The sequence below is a fragment of the Coptis chinensis genome, chromosome 6 (assembly GCF_015680905.1).
Source record: "Coptis chinensis isolate HL-2020 chromosome 6, ASM1568090v1, whole genome shotgun sequence".
In the NCBI taxonomy this organism is placed as follows: domain Eukaryota; kingdom Viridiplantae; phylum Streptophyta; class Magnoliopsida; order Ranunculales; family Ranunculaceae; genus Coptis; species Coptis chinensis.
The window spans coordinates 66,580,892-66,598,299 of record NC_141461.1 but is presented as its reverse complement, the minus strand read 5'-3'; the positions used below and the strand labels follow the sequence as shown (position 1 = coordinate 66,598,299).

General features: G+C 39.3%; 2 protein-coding genes across 3 annotated transcripts; both read left to right on the top strand.

Annotated features, from left to right (window-relative positions):
* The first annotated feature begins 5,476 nt into the window (after nucleotides 1-5,476).
* Nucleotides 5,477-9,944, top strand: LOC147494033 (protein SIEVE ELEMENT OCCLUSION C-like). Of its 2 annotated transcripts, XM_086565754.1 has the most exons (7): nucleotides 5,477-5,961; nucleotides 6,176-6,283; nucleotides 6,390-6,833; nucleotides 7,065-7,177; nucleotides 7,708-7,835; nucleotides 7,941-8,429; nucleotides 9,175-9,944. In XM_086565754.1, the coding sequence occupies exons 3-7, from the start codon at nucleotides 6,826-6,828 to the stop codon at nucleotides 9,799-9,801; spliced, it is 1,365 nt and encodes a 454-aa protein (XP_086421880.1). In that variant the 5' UTR covers nucleotides 5,477-5,961; nucleotides 6,176-6,283; nucleotides 6,390-6,825; the 3' UTR covers nucleotides 9,802-9,944. The 2 variants fall into 2 exon arrangements, with proteins under 2 accessions (XP_086421880.1, XP_086421879.1); XM_086565753.1 differs by lacking the exons at nucleotides 5,477-5,961; nucleotides 6,176-6,283; nucleotides 6,390-6,833 and having other exon boundaries at nucleotides 6,858-7,177.
* Nucleotides 9,945-12,762: 2,818 nt separating this feature from the next.
* LOC147494032 (protein SIEVE ELEMENT OCCLUSION B-like) lies at nucleotides 12,763-16,010 on the top strand. Its single transcript, XM_086566752.1, has 7 exons — nucleotides 12,763-13,066; nucleotides 13,165-13,272; nucleotides 13,463-13,911; nucleotides 14,012-14,121; nucleotides 14,324-14,466; nucleotides 14,598-15,089; nucleotides 15,180-16,010. Exons 1-7 carry the CDS (start codon nucleotides 12,839-12,841, stop codon nucleotides 15,795-15,797), a joined length of 2,148 nt encoding a protein of 715 aa, XP_086422878.1. The 5' UTR covers nucleotides 12,763-12,838; the 3' UTR covers nucleotides 15,798-16,010.
* Nucleotides 16,011-17,408: the final 1,398 nt, after the last annotated feature.

Sequence of the window (17,408 nt, the reverse complement as noted above, 5' to 3'; positions counted from 1 at the left end):
TCACTAGGCCGCAGGGTCCAAAAGCTCTTGGTTGTGGCACTAATGCGGTTAAGTGTTTTCGTTGTGGTGAGATTGGTCACTATGCTAACAAATGTTCAAAACCGCCTGCTCCTGGTAAGATTTTGTTTGCTGAGAATGAGGATATTGATGAGGATCCCATGGGTGGGTTTCTTGGGGCTCCCATTTTTTATATGGGCTCGGATGACATTCCGGAAAAACTAGTCATTGGTGACAAGGGTGAACTTCTGCTAGTGCGCCGCCTGTGTTTTACTCCTAAGGAGACTAAGGATAATGGTTGGCTCTGCAATCATATTTTCTAGTTGACTTGTACCATTCTTGGAAAGGTCAGTAAGCTGATTATTGATTCAGGTAGCTGTGAGAATGTTGTCTCTTCTAAAGCTGTTCGCAAGCTTAATTTAGCAACTGAGAAACATCCAGCGCCTTATTCTCTCTCTTGGCTGAAGAAAGGCACAGAGGTAACAGTGTCTAAACGTTGTTTGGTTCCTTTTTCTATTGGTTCTAAGTATATTGATAAGGTGTGGTGTGATGTTGTTACAATGGATGATTGCCACTTGTTATTGGGTCGACCCTGGCAATTTGATCGGCGGGTTTCTCATGATGGTTGGAAGAATACTCATAGTTTTCAGTTTAAGGGTGTTAAAATTGTCTTAGTACCGCCTAACGAGCCTGTGCCCACAACATCAGCCAAGCCAAAGTCTTCTTGTTTGGCTTAGCGTAGTTTTGAGACCGAATTGATAGGTGCTAGGCACGTGTTTATTTTAATGTGTGAACCTAACACGCCAAAGGTTGCAGTGCCAACGTGTGTGCAGGGGTTGTTACAAGAGTTCTCGAACCTTTTTCCGGATGAGTTACCGGCTGGGTTGCCTCCTATGAGGGATATACATCACCAAATTAATTTGGTTCCTGGTTCTAAAATCCCAAATCGTCTGCATTATCGGATGAGTCCGAAAGAGCATGCGGAGTTACAACGCCAGGTTACCGATTTGCTGGATAAAGGATTTATTTGAGAAAGTTTAAGCCTATGTGCGGTTCCTACTTTGTTAGTTCCCAAGAAAGATGGTACTTGGCGTATGCGTGTCGACAGTCGGGCTATTAATAAGATCACTACCAAGTACAGGTTTCCTATTCCAAGGTTAGATGACCTTTTGGATCAGTTACATGGTGCGGCAGTCTTTACCAAGCTTGACTTAAAGTCCGGTTATTATCAGATTCGCATCCGTATTGGTGGTGAGTGGAAGACCGCCTTTAAGATGAAGGAGGGCCTGTATGACTGGTTTGGTCATGCCATTCGGCCTCTCTAATGCACCCAGTACTTTCATGCGAGTCATGAATCAGGTGTTGAAGCCATTTTTGGGCAAGTGTGTGGTGGTTTACTTCGATGACATCTTAATTTACAGCAAGGATACCGCGTCTCATCTCCAGGATCTCCAGGCGGTGTTGTCTGTCTTATGCCAAGCTCAGCTCTTTGCTGCTGTTGCTAAGTGTGTTTTCTGTACTGACTCAATTCTATTTCTGGGTTATGTGGTTTCGGCAGAAGGTATCTCTGTGGATATGTCTAAGGTCGAGGCGGTTCGCTCCTGGCCTAGCCTTATGACATTAACTGAAGCACGTAGTTTTCATGGGTTTGCTTCTTTTTATCGCCGCTTTGTTCATCACTTTAGTACTATCACTGCTCCTATGATTGACTGTTTGCGTGGTAGTAAGTTTCTTTGGACCCAGGCAACTGAAGAGAGTTTTCAGTTTCTCAAGACTAAGCTTATTTCAGCTCCAATTCTTAAGCTGTCGGATTTTGCATCTCCCTTTGAAGTGTGTACCGATGCTTCTAAAGTTGGTATTAGGGTTGTTCTCAATCAGCATACTTATCCTGTTGCTTATTTCAGTGAGAAACTCTCCGATGCGAAACAGAACTACAGTGCTTATGAGTTAGAATTTTATGTCGTTGTTCAGACCCTTAAACATTGGCGTCATTATTTAATTCATTCAGAATTTCTCCTTTATTCTGACCATGAAACACTTAAGCATATTGGTAACCAAGATAACGTCAGTGCCCGACAACTGCAATGGTCTAGTTATTTGCAGGATTTTACCATTGTCTTGCGCCAAAAGTCTATGGTTCAAAATTGTGTGGCGGATGCTCTTAGCAGGTGTTCTTTGTTGTTGGTGTCCTTGCGTACTACGGTTTTTGGGTTTGACTATTTTCCTGAGATGTACACTAGTGATCCCTATTTTTCACTTGTTCTGAATGATATACAAGAGGGCCAGTTTTTTGAGTTTTCTATATAAAAGGGGTTTTTGTTTAAAGGTAAGTGTCTCTGTGTTCCTGCCTGTAGCCTTTGTCTCCGTCTCCTCACTGAATTGCATAATGAGGGCCACTTTGGGCGTGACAAGACGCTACGGCTCGTATCTGAGTCTTATTTTTGGCCGGGTCTTAGCACAGATATTCACAAGTTTGTTGCTCGTTGTCATATATACTTGTCAAGTCTCAAAGGGCCATGCTACTAATGCAGGGTTATATATGCCTTTACCTGTTCCGAGTCGTCCATGGTGTGATATCAGTATAGACTTTGTTCTTGGTCTTCCTCGTACTCAACGAGGTCATGACTCTATTTTTGTGGTGGTAGATCGGTTCTCTAAGATGGCACATTTCATTACGTGCAAGAAATCTACTGATGCTGTCAGTGTTGCACAGTTGTTCTTTCACGATGTTTACCGGTTACATGTTTTGCCTGCATCTATTGTTTCTGATCGGGATACTCGTTTCCTTAGTCATTTTTGGCGTTGTTTATGGAAGATGATGCACACTGAGTTGAGATTTAGTACAGCTTATCATCCACAGACTAATGGCCAGACAAAGGTTGTTAACCGGTCCTTGGGTAATCTGTTACGTTCTTTGGTAGGTACTAAGATCAAGCAGTGGGATTCTCATCTTGCCCAAGCCGAGTTTGCCTTTAACCGTTCGGTTAATTGGAGTTCTGGGTATAGTCCCTTCCAGGTTCTCTATGGGTTTAATCCTCGCATTGCGGCTAATCTTGCGCCTATTCCTGGTTTACAACCTATTCATTCTACTGCTTCTGAGATTGCTCAACACCTTCAGGATACTCATGCTACTGTCGTCAGAAGTTATTGGAGTCAAATGCAAAGTACAAGGCTACTGTTGATCGCCATCGTCGTGATGTTCATGTTGAGGTGGGTGATTTTGTCTGGGCTATCCTTACTAAAGACCGTTTTTCCGTTGGTGACTATAATAAATTGAAACATCACAAGATTGGTCCTGTGGAGGTGATTGGAAAGATTAACTCTAATGCCTATCGCCTTCGTTTGCCTAGTCATATCCGGATTTCAGATGTCTTCAATGTTCGACACCTCATCCCATTCTGTGGTGATTCGTCTGACGATGAGGATGATTTAAATTTGAGGACGAATTCCTTTCAACCAGGGGGGAATGATACAGTACAAATTCTTGCTGAGAAATACCTTGATGAATATGATGGTGTCGTGAAAGTCTGAGGGGCTGTTCTTAGTAGTACGAGGGTGCACGCTCTCAGTATTACCCTTCTGGCAAGCGTGCACGCGCTCATGCCTAGAGGTTGTTACAGTAGAACGAGGGTGCACGCTTTCGGATATTACCCTTCTCCTGGCCCGCGCCGCGCGCTCCCTCGATTTTCTTTGGGCTTTTATGAGAAAGTCATTTTGTTTCATTTAATTTTGGTAGGATTGGTTCGGTGGCTTCACCGCTTGTTTATCTTAGGGTTAGGATGCCTATTTAAAAGCTGAGAAGAATTGTGATACTCATTCATTGATTTTATTAAAATAATTCCGTCGTTTCTTGGTTAAAGAACGATTAGTTGATTGTTTGTGAGCTAACGCACTTAGTATTACATTAGTATGTGATACAATCTCGATGTGATTGTATCGGAAAATCAAATAAAAGTACAAAATGAAAAGATGGGATGATAAAATGGAATCAATTCAAAGAGATTCCGGCCTCCAAATTAGTTTATTGAAGAATGATGACCTCTATTGCAACTCAAGGCTAAACAATAACAATAACTTTAGCCTCCCATTTATTATTCATTCAACCACTTAAATAACACATCAAACAACTAACAAATACCCACTAACAAGGCCCACTTATTCACTGCAAACTAACTCAAATACATAACCCACTTCTAACACCAACACCATACCATCACCCACATACCCCATGCTCCCACACATTTAGCGCATAACTGTATGTCTAGGTGAATTCAAATTGGCCCAGAAAAGAAGATTTATTTTGGGAATTTGGTGGGTGCTTATGTCCGAAGTCAGAACTGAGCTTGCTATACATGGACTATGGTATTTCACTATTTCGATTTACTGTGTGTTTCACATTCTTTGTGAGATTCCAGTAAAAAACAAGTCCTAGACCATTATATAACGGGAGCTAAAGCTTGTAGCACAGATCCTCGGCATCTAATCATATCTATAGTTCTAGACTCGTGAAACTTTAAATCCCACAATCCCAACTCAATCCTACTTTGGTCTTTCGACCACGCAAAGAACCTCATTCCGTCGTATGGATTCTTCAAAAGAAGCTCGATGTGCGTAGAAACTAATTATTTATTTATTTATTTATTTATTTATTTATTTATTTTTTTCGGTTATGGTTATGCATATAATTTAGATCCACAAATCACGAGCCCACTTCTTTTAAATCCTTTAAATACGTTAAAGGGAGAAGACAGTTCTAAAACAAACAAGTGCAAGATCTTTACAGTTCTTCATGTGAGCTTCAGAGTTAAAGGAAAAAGTAAAACAAGTGCTTTATTTCTTTAAAGCATCTAGATACTTGGTCCACAGTACAAAAGTGATACTACTCCAATGTGATTTCAGGATGGAACAAGCTCATATAACAAAAATAAAAAGGATTATTTAGGTTTTAGTCCCACTTTTTATCGGATATTTAGGCTTTTGTCCTAAAATTATCGATTATTAGGTTTATATCCTACTTCCATCTGTTGACTGTGAGTCGTCTCAATTGGTTGTGGTCCAACTGTTTAATCCTCTTAGATTTTCTCAAATGTCCAGAATACCTTTGGAGCGTGCATGTCACGTGACTTGAAATTGAATAAAAGTAGGACCAAACCCTAATTTACCCAATTACAAGAGGGGTAAATTATAAAAATGAGATTCTTAAAAATAAAAACGCGACTTGAAATTGGACCGATGAAATCACCACGTGTCAAGTTATTACTGACTTCTGTCTAACACAATTCTCAAGGTAATCATATTTTACACTTTACCAGTTTAGCCACACATAGCAACATTCACAATATTTGAAGTAAAGTCCTATTACTTATTCAAATATTGACAGCCCTACTATCAACTGGCTTAAAGTACCATGTTTTGATCGGGCTACCTCAAGGCTCAATCCCATAACTTATTCAAAAAAAAAAAAAAAAAACTACTATCTGATCCCCAGTTCTGTTTGTAAAACAGGTGATAGTCCTAATGACACGAATCATGCCAGTAATTCTTAATGGTCTGCTGATAATATCCATATTTCTACTCGTATCAGTTCACAATTTAGATAACGAGAGAAAAAAAAAACAGTGGAGAACATAGGGATCTTCATGAAGGGCTGGTACCTACCTAAAGTAAATTCTAAGAATATTTTGTTAAAAGTTAAGACTGATGATCTAGTCTAGTCCTCTATAACAGCTTCCATTATATATGTAACATTTGAGTATTTGACCATTTGCATTGAGCAGTACCGAGACTCCAGCCATGCAACCTGCAGTCAAGAATGAGCTTCTTAGGCGTTCCTTCTTGTCACTGGAAAAAGATATTCTGGTGCAGAAGATTCTCCTTACACATGATCCTGATGGCCGTCATATCGACTCCCAGATGCTGCTTCAAGGAATGGAGAATGTCATGTTTCACACCACCATGTCGACTGTACTATTCGATTCCTTCTTGTTACTTATTCCTGATTCATCCCCATCTATTTTTTTCCAAATACGTTAAATAAACAAGTCCTTAGTCATCAACTTTGACTACTTTTGCTCATCATGATCGTCGGGAATATTTACATCAGAACATGTGTCCACTTCCATTTTATTTGAAGATTTACCTCTGTATAAACATCAGGGCACGATATCATATGTTGCAGGTCTCTGAGTCACATTTGGCGGCCATGGCAGGGGATAATATTTGCGATGTTGAAGTAGTTGGCGCAGACGAAGTTCTGGGACATACCATACATTTGATCTCACAGCAGGTACAGTATCATCCTTTCTCTTCATTTTTTTTTAATAATCGATCAGCTTGTTCTACTTCATGAGGCAAATGATTTCTTACAGAAACCACATGATAATATATGACAGATACAATGCAAATGCTCTGGGGATGGAGACTCGCATGGAAAGACCATGACATTGTTGGATTTGTTGAGGAACTTTACATGGGATGCAAAGATTGTTATAGTGCTTGCCGCATTTGCAACAAGTTATGGACAGTTTTGGCTTGTTATTCAGCTCCACGCTCACAATCCCCTAGCCGTATTAGTTGCACTGCTTAAGCAATTACCGAACAACTTGAGTGCTTTCAAACCTCGATTCAAGGCCTTGACCTTGCTAGTTAAGAGCATGGTGGACGTTTCAAAGTGTATCCTTGAGTTCGAAAGCCTAATAGTGCAAAATATAAAGTTGGATGACAAGCCGATGGTCACTACAAAATCTGAGATCTACATTGCTGTGTATTGGGTCATTAGAAGTACTTTGACATGCTCGTCTATCATCACAGAACTCACAGCCTCTAACCATGAGAAAGTGCATGTTCTTGCCTCAACTTACAAATATTGACCTTCCTTTTGGTTGTTTAATCATTTTCTATTAAATTTCTTCATCATCACACCTCTTAATTGAAGTAATAGTAACTCGGTTGACATTCCCAACTGTAGTTCTGAACTCTGAAGTTTAGTGTGTGATAAGAAATTGTGAGATGATTACTAAAAATGTTTACACTATTTATTCTAACAACAATCAGAATGCATTTTCCAGGAATTTGAGTTCAATCACCATTGCAACATGGGAACTATCAAGCTTGGGCTGTAAGATGAGCGGCTTATGTGGATATCTGCAAAAGCAGGTGGATATGTGCAATATGCAAATAGGTCTGTTGAATCTAACTCTAAATTTATATGTTTCCTTCCTACAAACTAGTACACTGCATAGCAGTGGGGGCGTGAGCGGAGAATTGGAAGGGCGTAGAGAGTGGAGAGGGAGAGGGAGAGTTTGAAAGGGCGTGGAGAGTGGAGAGGGAGAGGGACGAAGAGAAGAGTTGAAGACAGACACAAACCAACCAAATGACATTTTGGCCACATACCCCATCCCCCTCGGCCCAGAACGTTCGCTCCGCTCACTTGACTAGACATGATACTTGCAATAGATACCATGGTTCTCAACCGAGTACGTACGTTATAGCTCCCTTGGTCTCACCAGTACTAGTGATTGTATAAGCAAACCTACTCTCTAATAAACTTAGTAACACTCTACTGGCTAGTAAATTTATTTGGTAAGGTGAACTTGCATATGATAAACCATGTGACTCATTCAATTCCCCTGAAGTTATATATTTCTAATGATTAAGAACTTACATGTAACTAACATGCGCATTACTGCATTTGCTAATGCAAAACCACAGAGGATAAGTTGCGTGGGAAGCTTTCATACCTGTTTAAAGAGAGCCACATGGATAATCAGCAGGTGCTTTGTACATTAATTTCTCTGAAGGATGACATGCCACTGAAGGGCTGTTCATCATCAGCAAAGGTTCGTTTTAAACAGGGCAGTTTTCACATTATTCATTTTTCTTTTTTTAGTTCTAAAACACTTTATCCTAACATCAGCTAGATATATTCTGATTGATTTCTACAGCTTGGCGTGTCTGAATTACTAAACAAGGTGGTTGTACTCTTGATCTCGAAGCCAGATATCCTTCCCCTAGAGGATCTACTCTTCCTTGTTCAACAAACACGCAGTCTTCCTCAAGATGATGAGTTACAGAAGACCTATGAAATCGTATGGGTGCCAATTTCATCTTCTAATACGTGGAGCAACACTGAAGTAGAAGTTTTTAATCTATTATCAAACACTTTACCGTGGTATTCAATACGCCACCCATGGTTACTTAGCTCGGTGGTGGTGAAGTACGTTAAGCAGGTTTGGAACTTTGTAGACGAGCCATTGATGGTTGTTTTGGATCCTCGTGGGAGAGTTTCCTCCACAGATGCAATCAGTATGGTTTTTATCTGGGGTAGTGTGGCTTATCCCTTTGCGACTTGGAGGGAAGAACAGCTCTGGCAAGATGCAAATTGGAGTTTAAAAGTCGTAATTGATGGAGTGGATCCCTTAATGGCAATGCGGGTATGCTAACCAATAAACCAAATTCAGTGTTTTAGTATTCCCAGCGTAGGTAGAATGTTAGAACAAGATACCATTAACACATTGAGCTAACAGACTAAGGTTATCATGCTTTATTATTCTAAATTTTATTTCTTCTAAAACTACAGAATGCATATATATGTGCAAAAGCTATTTGTCAAAATCATAAATTGAGGTTTCTTGAGTCGAACCTTTATAACTTCGTGGAGGTAGTCTATTGTCGCAACCGACTAGAAAAGAAAGAGAAGTTGTCAATAACATACATTTCCTAGTCAAGATTGTCCACTAAAAGTAGTGGAAGTGAGAGTTAAATTTATGGTAAAAATTATATAGACTGAACCAAAAACTATTCATGTCCAAAATAATATTTTATCGAGCAAAGTATCGATTTTTTTTTGTAGCCTCCCCCTTTTAGGGAGTGGGATGAATGCAAGATTCAATCAATCTTAAAGTCAGGGAATGGCAACATAGTTCGATGAGTCACGATCTTTGATAGTGAACTTGATTGGTGGAGCAATTAGTACAAAACCGAAGCTCCCCTAATACTATTTGTATATTTGATCCTATAACCCCAGAAGTCCATACATACAACTCCCACTCTGATTTGCACGCGATATGGCATTACACCTACTAATTTTGAATATGTGGTCGAAAACACGTAATACTACAATTATGCTATTTTACATAATTTCTATGGATGCTCACAGCTTATTAAGAATCATGCCAGGTGGAAGAAGGAAGAACCATTTGCCTATATGGGAGCGATGATTTACAATGGATACGGGAATTCACTCACAAGATTAGGGAGATCACCAGAGCAGGTGTTCAGCTAGAACTAGTATATGTTGGTAAGAGTAAACCTGATGCAACAGTCAGTAACATAATATCAGCAATAGCTCGAGAAAAATTAAGTGGATACCTCTCTTTACAAGATATACATTTCTTTTGGCTTCGGTTGGAGAGTATCCAAAGATCAAAACTCCAACTAGGAAAGTCAACAGATACCGATCGCATTCTGAAAGAGGTGGTGTCATTGACGAGTCGTGATGACAGCAAGAATGGCTGGGCACTACTAGGGCAAGGATCATCACCAGATACGGTACAGTCTCATGGAAGTGACCTTATTAAATGCTTAAGTCTTTTTCCAGTGTGGGTGAGAAACATAGAGAAGCTTGGGTTCTTGGGTGCATTGAGAACTACTCTTGATCATGGATGCCCTCCTTTTCCTAAGTGTTGTTATCGATCTAATATTGTCCCTTACTTCGAAGGCTGGACGGAAGGCACTGTGGTATGTGAAGAATGTAAGCGTTCCATGGAGAAGCTAATTTTGTACCAGTGCCAAGGAACACAGTGAAAACCGAAACTTATGTTGATAAACTGACAATGCTCATCAGAATTTACTTGAACCACTGTAGGCAGTCATGTAATTGTTCAAGATCGCACACGAAGTTAATAACATCTCATAGTAATTTTCAAATCAATTTACTTGCTTCACAACTTCTTCGAAACCTAAAATTAGGGTGTAATGGAAAGTGATACTGCTTTCAAACCAGCGAAACGTGCCAATAATGTACATTGTGCACAACTCGATCAATAAAATTCCTTTGAACCAATTGCGTTTCACACGACGTTTTCTTGAAATTCGAAAGGCCTCCAATTTTTATTGATTTCACACAAGTACGCTAAAAATGGGGAGATAAGAGGAGAAATAAACCAATTCTCCAAATAAGTTTTTATTAATCAACATTCAACAATGCTTAATCTTCGTTTCACCAATAAGAGCTGCAAGAGTTCAAAACAGAACTAGAAACAACTAGAACGGTTATAAATTGATTCTACAAACTGAAACTACTAAAAAAAAATTAATTAATTATATTTTGAAAACTGATATATAAAATCTGGACCAATTCTAATCAATTTTACAAATGCCCACAATTTTGCTCCTCATTCTCCCATGTTGGAGAAAATTCGTACTCAAATTCCTTGGAGAAAATTCCAATTGACAAGGACTTATTCTTTTACTATCTAAGAGCATCTCTAGATGGTGGTAGTATACTCTTCAAATTTGAAAAAGAAATTTAGAGAAACTGGTCGCAAATATCGACCGCAAATGAGATTGTAGACCCTGCGCGCCAGTACTATTGTTGTGCGACATTACCACTGTCGCCCCCCAAGTTGGAAAAAAAAATAACGCGATATTTCTACTGTCGCACCAAATTGAAAAAGTAAAAAAAAAAAACTCGCACGACATTAGTAGTGGCGCGTGATAGTACCACTGGCGCGTAGTGCTAGTCAAAGTAAAAAAAAAATTGGCGCGACATTACCAATATCGCTCCGCATCCAAATTGCCAAATTTGCGAACAAGAATGCGAACGAACAGGTAATGCGACCGAATTTGAGGCCACCTAGAGTTGGAATTCCGAAAAATTCTGAAGTATTTCTTCAAATTTAATTTTTTACAGGTTATACTACCACCTAGAGATGCTCAAAGCAATGAATTTTGTTATCCATGTTCTTCTACACATTTTTATCTTTTTTCATAACCTCATAAACTTATAAGGGGATTTCACCAATGCCCGGAACAAAGATTTACTAGATAGTCCATACTAGGAGTGTAAAAAAAAACCGTTGACCCATCATCTGGTTGGGTATCCGGTCTTCACCCGCCACCCAAACCCGCACCGACCCGAAAATAGACCCGGGCCTCCCCACCACCGTTTTTACGCGGTCGGATTATGGGTGTAGGTTCTATGCTCAAATCTAACCCGTCAAGCCGCCCGACCCGCACTGTGTCAAAAGCCGTTGACCCAACCCTGTTGACCCGCACAATTTCAAGACTCTAAATATAATATTTTTGTATTTTGTTTATATTTGGGAAATATAAACACAAATTTATGAGTTCAACATCAATTTATAATATTCAAGTTTGAACATTTGGCAAATATCAAAAGTTCAAATTTAACTTTCGAATTTTGGAGAAGATGAATAATTCATCATTGTATTAATTTCGAATTCTTTTAGTTTATATTTTATTGTTTTGTACCATAGATCTTCACTCCCATCTTCATTTTATCATGTTATGAAAAATAATCAATTTACAAATGGTAAATCACGAGAAATAAATTTCAAATTTGCAGATATGGTTTTGGATTCAAGTTCAAGTTTTTTTATATTTGTTTATTTTTTATTAATTGATTCCATTTTTTTCTCTATGTTGTGAATTGGAAATATATTATTTGCAGAATTAGAAAGTTTTTTTTGGGTGAAATTGAGTTAAAATGATAATTTCCACCCGACCCAAATGACCCGCCCAAAACCCATCCTCAGAATCGACCAACAGCCGGGGACAAGATCTTAAAACATGACACTTCAACTCCGCCCGTCGGGACCACTGATTTGTATTCCTAGACCGATCTCCGCCCATCACTATTTGACCCGCGGTTAACCCGGCCCGCCCCGTATTACAGCCCTAGTCCATACCACCAGGCAAAGTGGAAAGAAAATATGGTATTCCATCGAACTTATGGAACGTGCCAACAACATAGACTGTAATTGGATAAACTTCTTTCCAACCAATTGAATTTGACTGCGGAATACTAAACAATTACTTACTCTTTTCTCAACATTGACTGTTACTTAGACGTGGAAAGATACTCATACTCGCCCGTACACAGTGACAAATATTCCTCTTATATCAGTTTTTACGTTCTTTTTGGCTATGTCAATATCCAGCGGTTCAGGAATTGTCTGTGGAACATTGATGTTGCAGTCCAAGTCTCAGTGCAACATCCTTGACATTGTACTGTACTCTTCTATGTAAATATTGCAAGGGGATTTTAAATTGCTACATAGATGTTGCGATAATTAGACTTTTAGTAGAACGATTCACACTTTCACAGTCTGTTATGGCGTATGCACTTCCAAATGTGCAAGTGATGTTGCACTAACTGACTGACATTGTGATTTTTTGCACCTGAAGTCCAGAACCACTATTTTGATCAAATAACATGGCATGGTCCTGTTTGGGCAATACAGGGCTGATATCCCCCGTCCTCTACCTGATTAAATCAGGCAAGAGAATGCTTGCCGTAAAACCAATTACACATGGTCTAAAAAAGAAAAAGGAAAATAAGAACAAAAAGAATAAAATGAAAGGAAAAGGCGATGGGGCAGTTAGTATAATATCCATTCTCAGGTACACACTTTTACGCTGTAAAGGGTTACCTTATCCAAATTGATGATTGCGTTGGAAGCCAAAGTATAATTTGGTACTTTATTCCAATTCTCCCATGTGTATATAAGGGGCCTTCTATTCTCATGCAAACACACAGCCTTCTCTATATTTTCTCTTTCTCCTTTCCAAGCTTCTTCTAATCTTCTGTGTTGGAGAAATGGCAACGCAACCACATATGACCAACCCACTCCAAAAGAGTCAGCCACTGCAGCAAATGATCCGAGGTGATCGCCATCTATTCTCAACATCCGATGACACTGTGATGATGAAACAAATTCTGGGCACCCATGCTCCGGATGGACGAGAGGTCGACGTCAAACCACTTCTCAATGTTGTCGAGGACATTCTTCAGCGTGCCACACCTGGCACAGAGGGACTTGTGCATGTACGCAATTTTTTATTCTCTTATATTCTTCCAGTATGGAGTATGGCAGATGATGTGACTTATTCTGATCCATGTTTCATGTTTTAATTTGCAAATAGCCCACCAATCAAGCACAACTTGATGCCTTTGATGACAAGACCCATCATGTTGACTTCCTAGGTATGCTTGAAGCATTGGCATACACCATACACAAGATCTCCTGTGAGGTACGTTTAGTTAAGAGGGATGAATTTGTAATCAAATTCCTGTAAAACCTTCCAAGTAATTGTAATATGAAAGTTTCCTTAATTTTTAGTAGACAGAGTTTACGTTTGTTATTCTAATTCACTGTTCATACTTCTCCAACGATTTATGTCATCCGATCCATAATGGTTGATCTCCATGCATTATTATTAGATATCATGCAAGTGCAGTGGTGGCGGAGATGCACATGCAACAACTTTGGCACTCTTTAACACACTATCAAGCTATTCATGGGATGCGAAGGTGGTGTTGGCCTTAGCAGCGTTCGGTGTAAGTTATGGGGAGTTTTGGCTCGTTGCTAAGCTTTACCCTACCAATCCCCTGGCAAAGTCCATCGCTCTTCTTAAGCAATTACCTGATATTTTGGAGCACAATGAGTCACTGAGACCAAGATTTGATGCTTTGAAGAACCTTATTAAGGAAATGTTGGAAGTAACTCAGTGCATTGTCGAATTCAAGGAGCTCCCTCCCCAGTACATTAACCACGAGACACCAGTAATGTCCATGGCCTTAGCCCATATCCCTACTGCTGTTTATTGGACCATTAGAAGTGTGGTGGCATGCTCGTCGCAGATTATTGGTCTCATAGGCTTGGGTCATGAGTATGTGACTATATCTGCCTGCATTTTGTCTCGTTTCGTTAGCTAATCAATAATCCCAATCCCATCTGATTTTGCAATGCCTCTTCTGATACTATTTCAGGTATATAACATCCACCACTGAGGCTTGGGAGCTTTCAAGTTTAGCACACAAAGTAAACAACATACATGGTCACCTCAGAAAGCAACTCGCTCTTTGCTATCAGCACATAGGTCTGTTTTGTTTTGACTAAATGAAAATTTTATATGCACACATTGTAGTCCGGCTAGTTAGCTAAGGTGTCCATCGAAGCTGCCCATCCTTGTTGTCCACAAGCCTAAAACTCTAAACCAAAAGTTATGCTCCCAGCTCCTAGATTTGATTGAGTCAGGAGGAGAGTATAGCTAGTTTAATAAAAGATAATGTGTGGTGCAGATGAGAAAAGACACATTGAAGCCTATCAGACGCTGGTACGCCTATTCGAGACAATTCACATTGACAATATGAAGATCCTAAGAGCATTGATCTATGCCCACGACGATCTGCTGCCGCTTTATGATGGTTCCACCAAGAAAAGGGTTATACTCTATCTGAATCTCATCACATCATTATATTCCATACACATTGCAAAAGCTCGTTAACAATTTTTTTCATTTGGAAAATGGATGATTCATTGGTATAGATAATATGATGATGACTATATATACAGGTTAATCTTGACATTCTGAGGAGGAAGAATGTGTTGTTACTGATATCGGACATCGACATATCCCATGAAGAGTTGTCCATACTGGATCAAATGTATAAGGAGTCTAGGCAACAGCCTGGTAGGCCCGAAAGTTTTTACGAGGTGGTGTGGCTACCAGTTGTGGACAGGTCCACTCCATGGACAGAAGAAAAACAGAAAAATTTCGAGACTTTACAAAACATGATGCCTTGGTACTCTGTGTACCATCCTTCATTGCTTGATCCAGCAGTAATTAAGTACATCAAGGACATGTGGAAATTTGCAAAGAAGCCAATCCTTGTGGTGTTGGACCCTCAAGGAAGGGTCGCAAACCAAAATGCTCTGCACATGATGTGGATTTGGGGAAGTTTAGCTTTCCCTTTCACAAGTGTGAGAGAGGACGGCCTCTGGAGAGAAGAGACTTGGAGGATGGAGCTGTTGGTCGATGGCATTGATCAAAACATACTGAATTGGGTATTCACTCTGCAACTTTACAATTTCTTTAAGTGTTTTATATTCAATTGAAAACTCAATCTAAGACTTTCGTAATGTTGTCTCTCACAGATAAGCGAAGGAAGATTAATTTGCTTATATGGAGGAGAAGACATTGACTGGATCCGTAAATTTACACTAGCAGCACGAGCTGTTTCGGTATCTATACGTAGTCCTATAGAGCTGGTGTACGTTGGTAAGAGCAATCCCAGGGAGAGAGTGAGAAAGAACAATGCAATCATAACTACCGAAAAACTTAGCCATACCTGGCCAGATCTCACATCTATTTGGTTTTTTTGGGTTCGTCTAGAGAGTATGTGGTACTCGAAAATGCAACATGGTAAGACGGTCGAAAATGACCACATAATGCAAGAGATAATGACGATGCTAAGCTTTGATGGTAGTGAACAAGGGTGGGCAGTAATTAGTAGAGGATCTGCAGAGATGGCCAAAGCGAAAGGCGAAACAGCACTGACTAGTTTCATTGAAATTGATCAATGGAGGCCACATGTAGATGAGAAGGGATTTGTTCCTGCACTTAATGATCACTTGCATCAACTTCATACTCCACATCACTGCAACCGCCTTATACTTCCTGGGACTACTGGGAGCATTCCAGAGATGGTGGTGTGCTCGGAATGTGGTCGTGCCATGGAGAAGTACATCATGTATCGCTGCTGCACTGATTAGCGAAATACGTGTGATAAAAGAAAAACGTAAGCAATAATAGTTGAGTGAGATAACCTCAGGTTATCTACTTATATACTTATATATATTGACTATTACTTTGCTGCTAGTCGACCGAGTCAAGTGTGGCTAAGTGTGTGCCGTCCTCACGGTACTTTTGTTACCTGTTGGACGTGTTTGCTAAATTATTATGATAAAAATAATGGGTTTTCCCCAGATACAAGTCTACTACCTAAAGTACTAGCTGGCTAGCAGCGATATGATGCTCCTTCAAATTTAAGTTATATAATTATGAGAGCTTTACAAATGAAATGTTCACTCAATTGACAGTGGTGTTCATAATTAGAAAATTAATTTGATACTTCTGAAAATCACTTGACACTCGATCTTCTTACCTAACACAAGTTCGAGAATGTTTAAAGGAAGACATAAGAAACATAATAGACAAGGTGAGTCCTGATCTTGCACGTATGAATTCCAAACCTGTTTAGATATTTCTTCCATTGCCTAATCATATTCACATACATCCATGAGCTGATCTGTTTCGCTATTTAAATATTAATGAGAAGAATCGTTGGATATTCTGTTAATGATTACCTTGAGCATCTTGTCCAACAACATAATTTATCTCCCCACTAATTCACCTGGACAAAGAAGGGCAGAGAAAGGCCAAAATAGGAAATCAAAGAATTACAGTGTGACACATGATTAGATATCCTGAAATATATGTTACTATATTTTTTACTCTCGAACGTCTAATAATTAGGTCTTAGTCAGCTCTGTATATCATCCCACAAAACCAGAAAATGATATCACCATCAGAAAATCAAAGCCGCTGGTGGCAAATACAAGTAAGGGCACTAGGAGTTCCGCTGACCAAGCACATAGTTCCATCATATTTGAGAACCTAGCAAAATTAATTAGCCTTCAGAAAATAAAGCGGTTTCAGTCATTCTAGCATGCATTTTGATCTCAAATTTAGAGAATGGATTTCATCCAAGTAGCTTATTCGCTGCATAAATGAAGCCATGCCTTACTTCAGGCATGAAAACTATAGCTTTTGTGCCAAGAATAGTGGTATCGTCCTCAGTGTCACTGAAGATAAGTACATAGACCTGCATGTCTCGTAACATTTCATATTTTGTTCCATCTCCTGGCAACATGACTGCAATTTCAGAAGTAGAAGGTGTTGGAACCACACTTCACCAATATGGAATAATTGAACAAAGCAAAACTTTATAGATAACAGTATGAATAAAGAAGATGATGTTTTATAGAATAAAACAAATAACAATAAAAGAAATTACTCTTGATGATTGAAGATTGCAAATGCAATGTCCTAAAAACGAATTTCACCCCTGTCCGAGTGCTCACAGTTCTTCAGGTGCATGTCGTCTTCCCATGATACAACAATCAGTTACTTCGAAATTATAGCACCACAACTTCGAAGTCCTAGCGAACCTTTTAATGGATTTTTGTACTCTCAATGAAACTTCAGAAATCAACAATCAGAAAAGATATGGACGTTTTTGTCACTCTCAAAAGTTCTTTTCTCTTTTCAGAGATCTTTCTTAAGTGTTTTTGAAATAACAAGACAAGGGTTTAAATAAAACG

Coding starts and splice junctions, on each gene's coding strand:
- LOC147494033 (XM_086565753.1), top strand. CDS start 7,006: ATGATTACTAAAAATGTTTACACTATTTATTCTAACAACAATCAGAAT. Junction 7,178..7,707: donor TATGTGCAATATGCAAATAG/GTCTGTTGAATC, acceptor GCAAAACCACAG/AGGATAAGTTGCGTGGGAAG. Junction 7,836..7,940: donor GCTGTTCATCATCAGCAAAG/GTTCGTTTTAAA, acceptor TGATTTCTACAG/CTTGGCGTGTCTGAATTACT.
- LOC147494032 (XM_086566752.1), top strand. CDS start 12,839: ATGGCAACGCAACCACATATGACCAACCCACTCCAAAAGAGTCAGCCA. Junction 13,273..13,462: donor TACACAAGATCTCCTGTGAG/GTACGTTTAGTT, acceptor CATTATTATTAG/ATATCATGCAAGTGCAGTGG. Junction 14,467..14,597: donor ATGGTTCCACCAAGAAAAGG/GTTATACTCTAT, acceptor CTATATATACAG/GTTAATCTTGACATTCTGAG.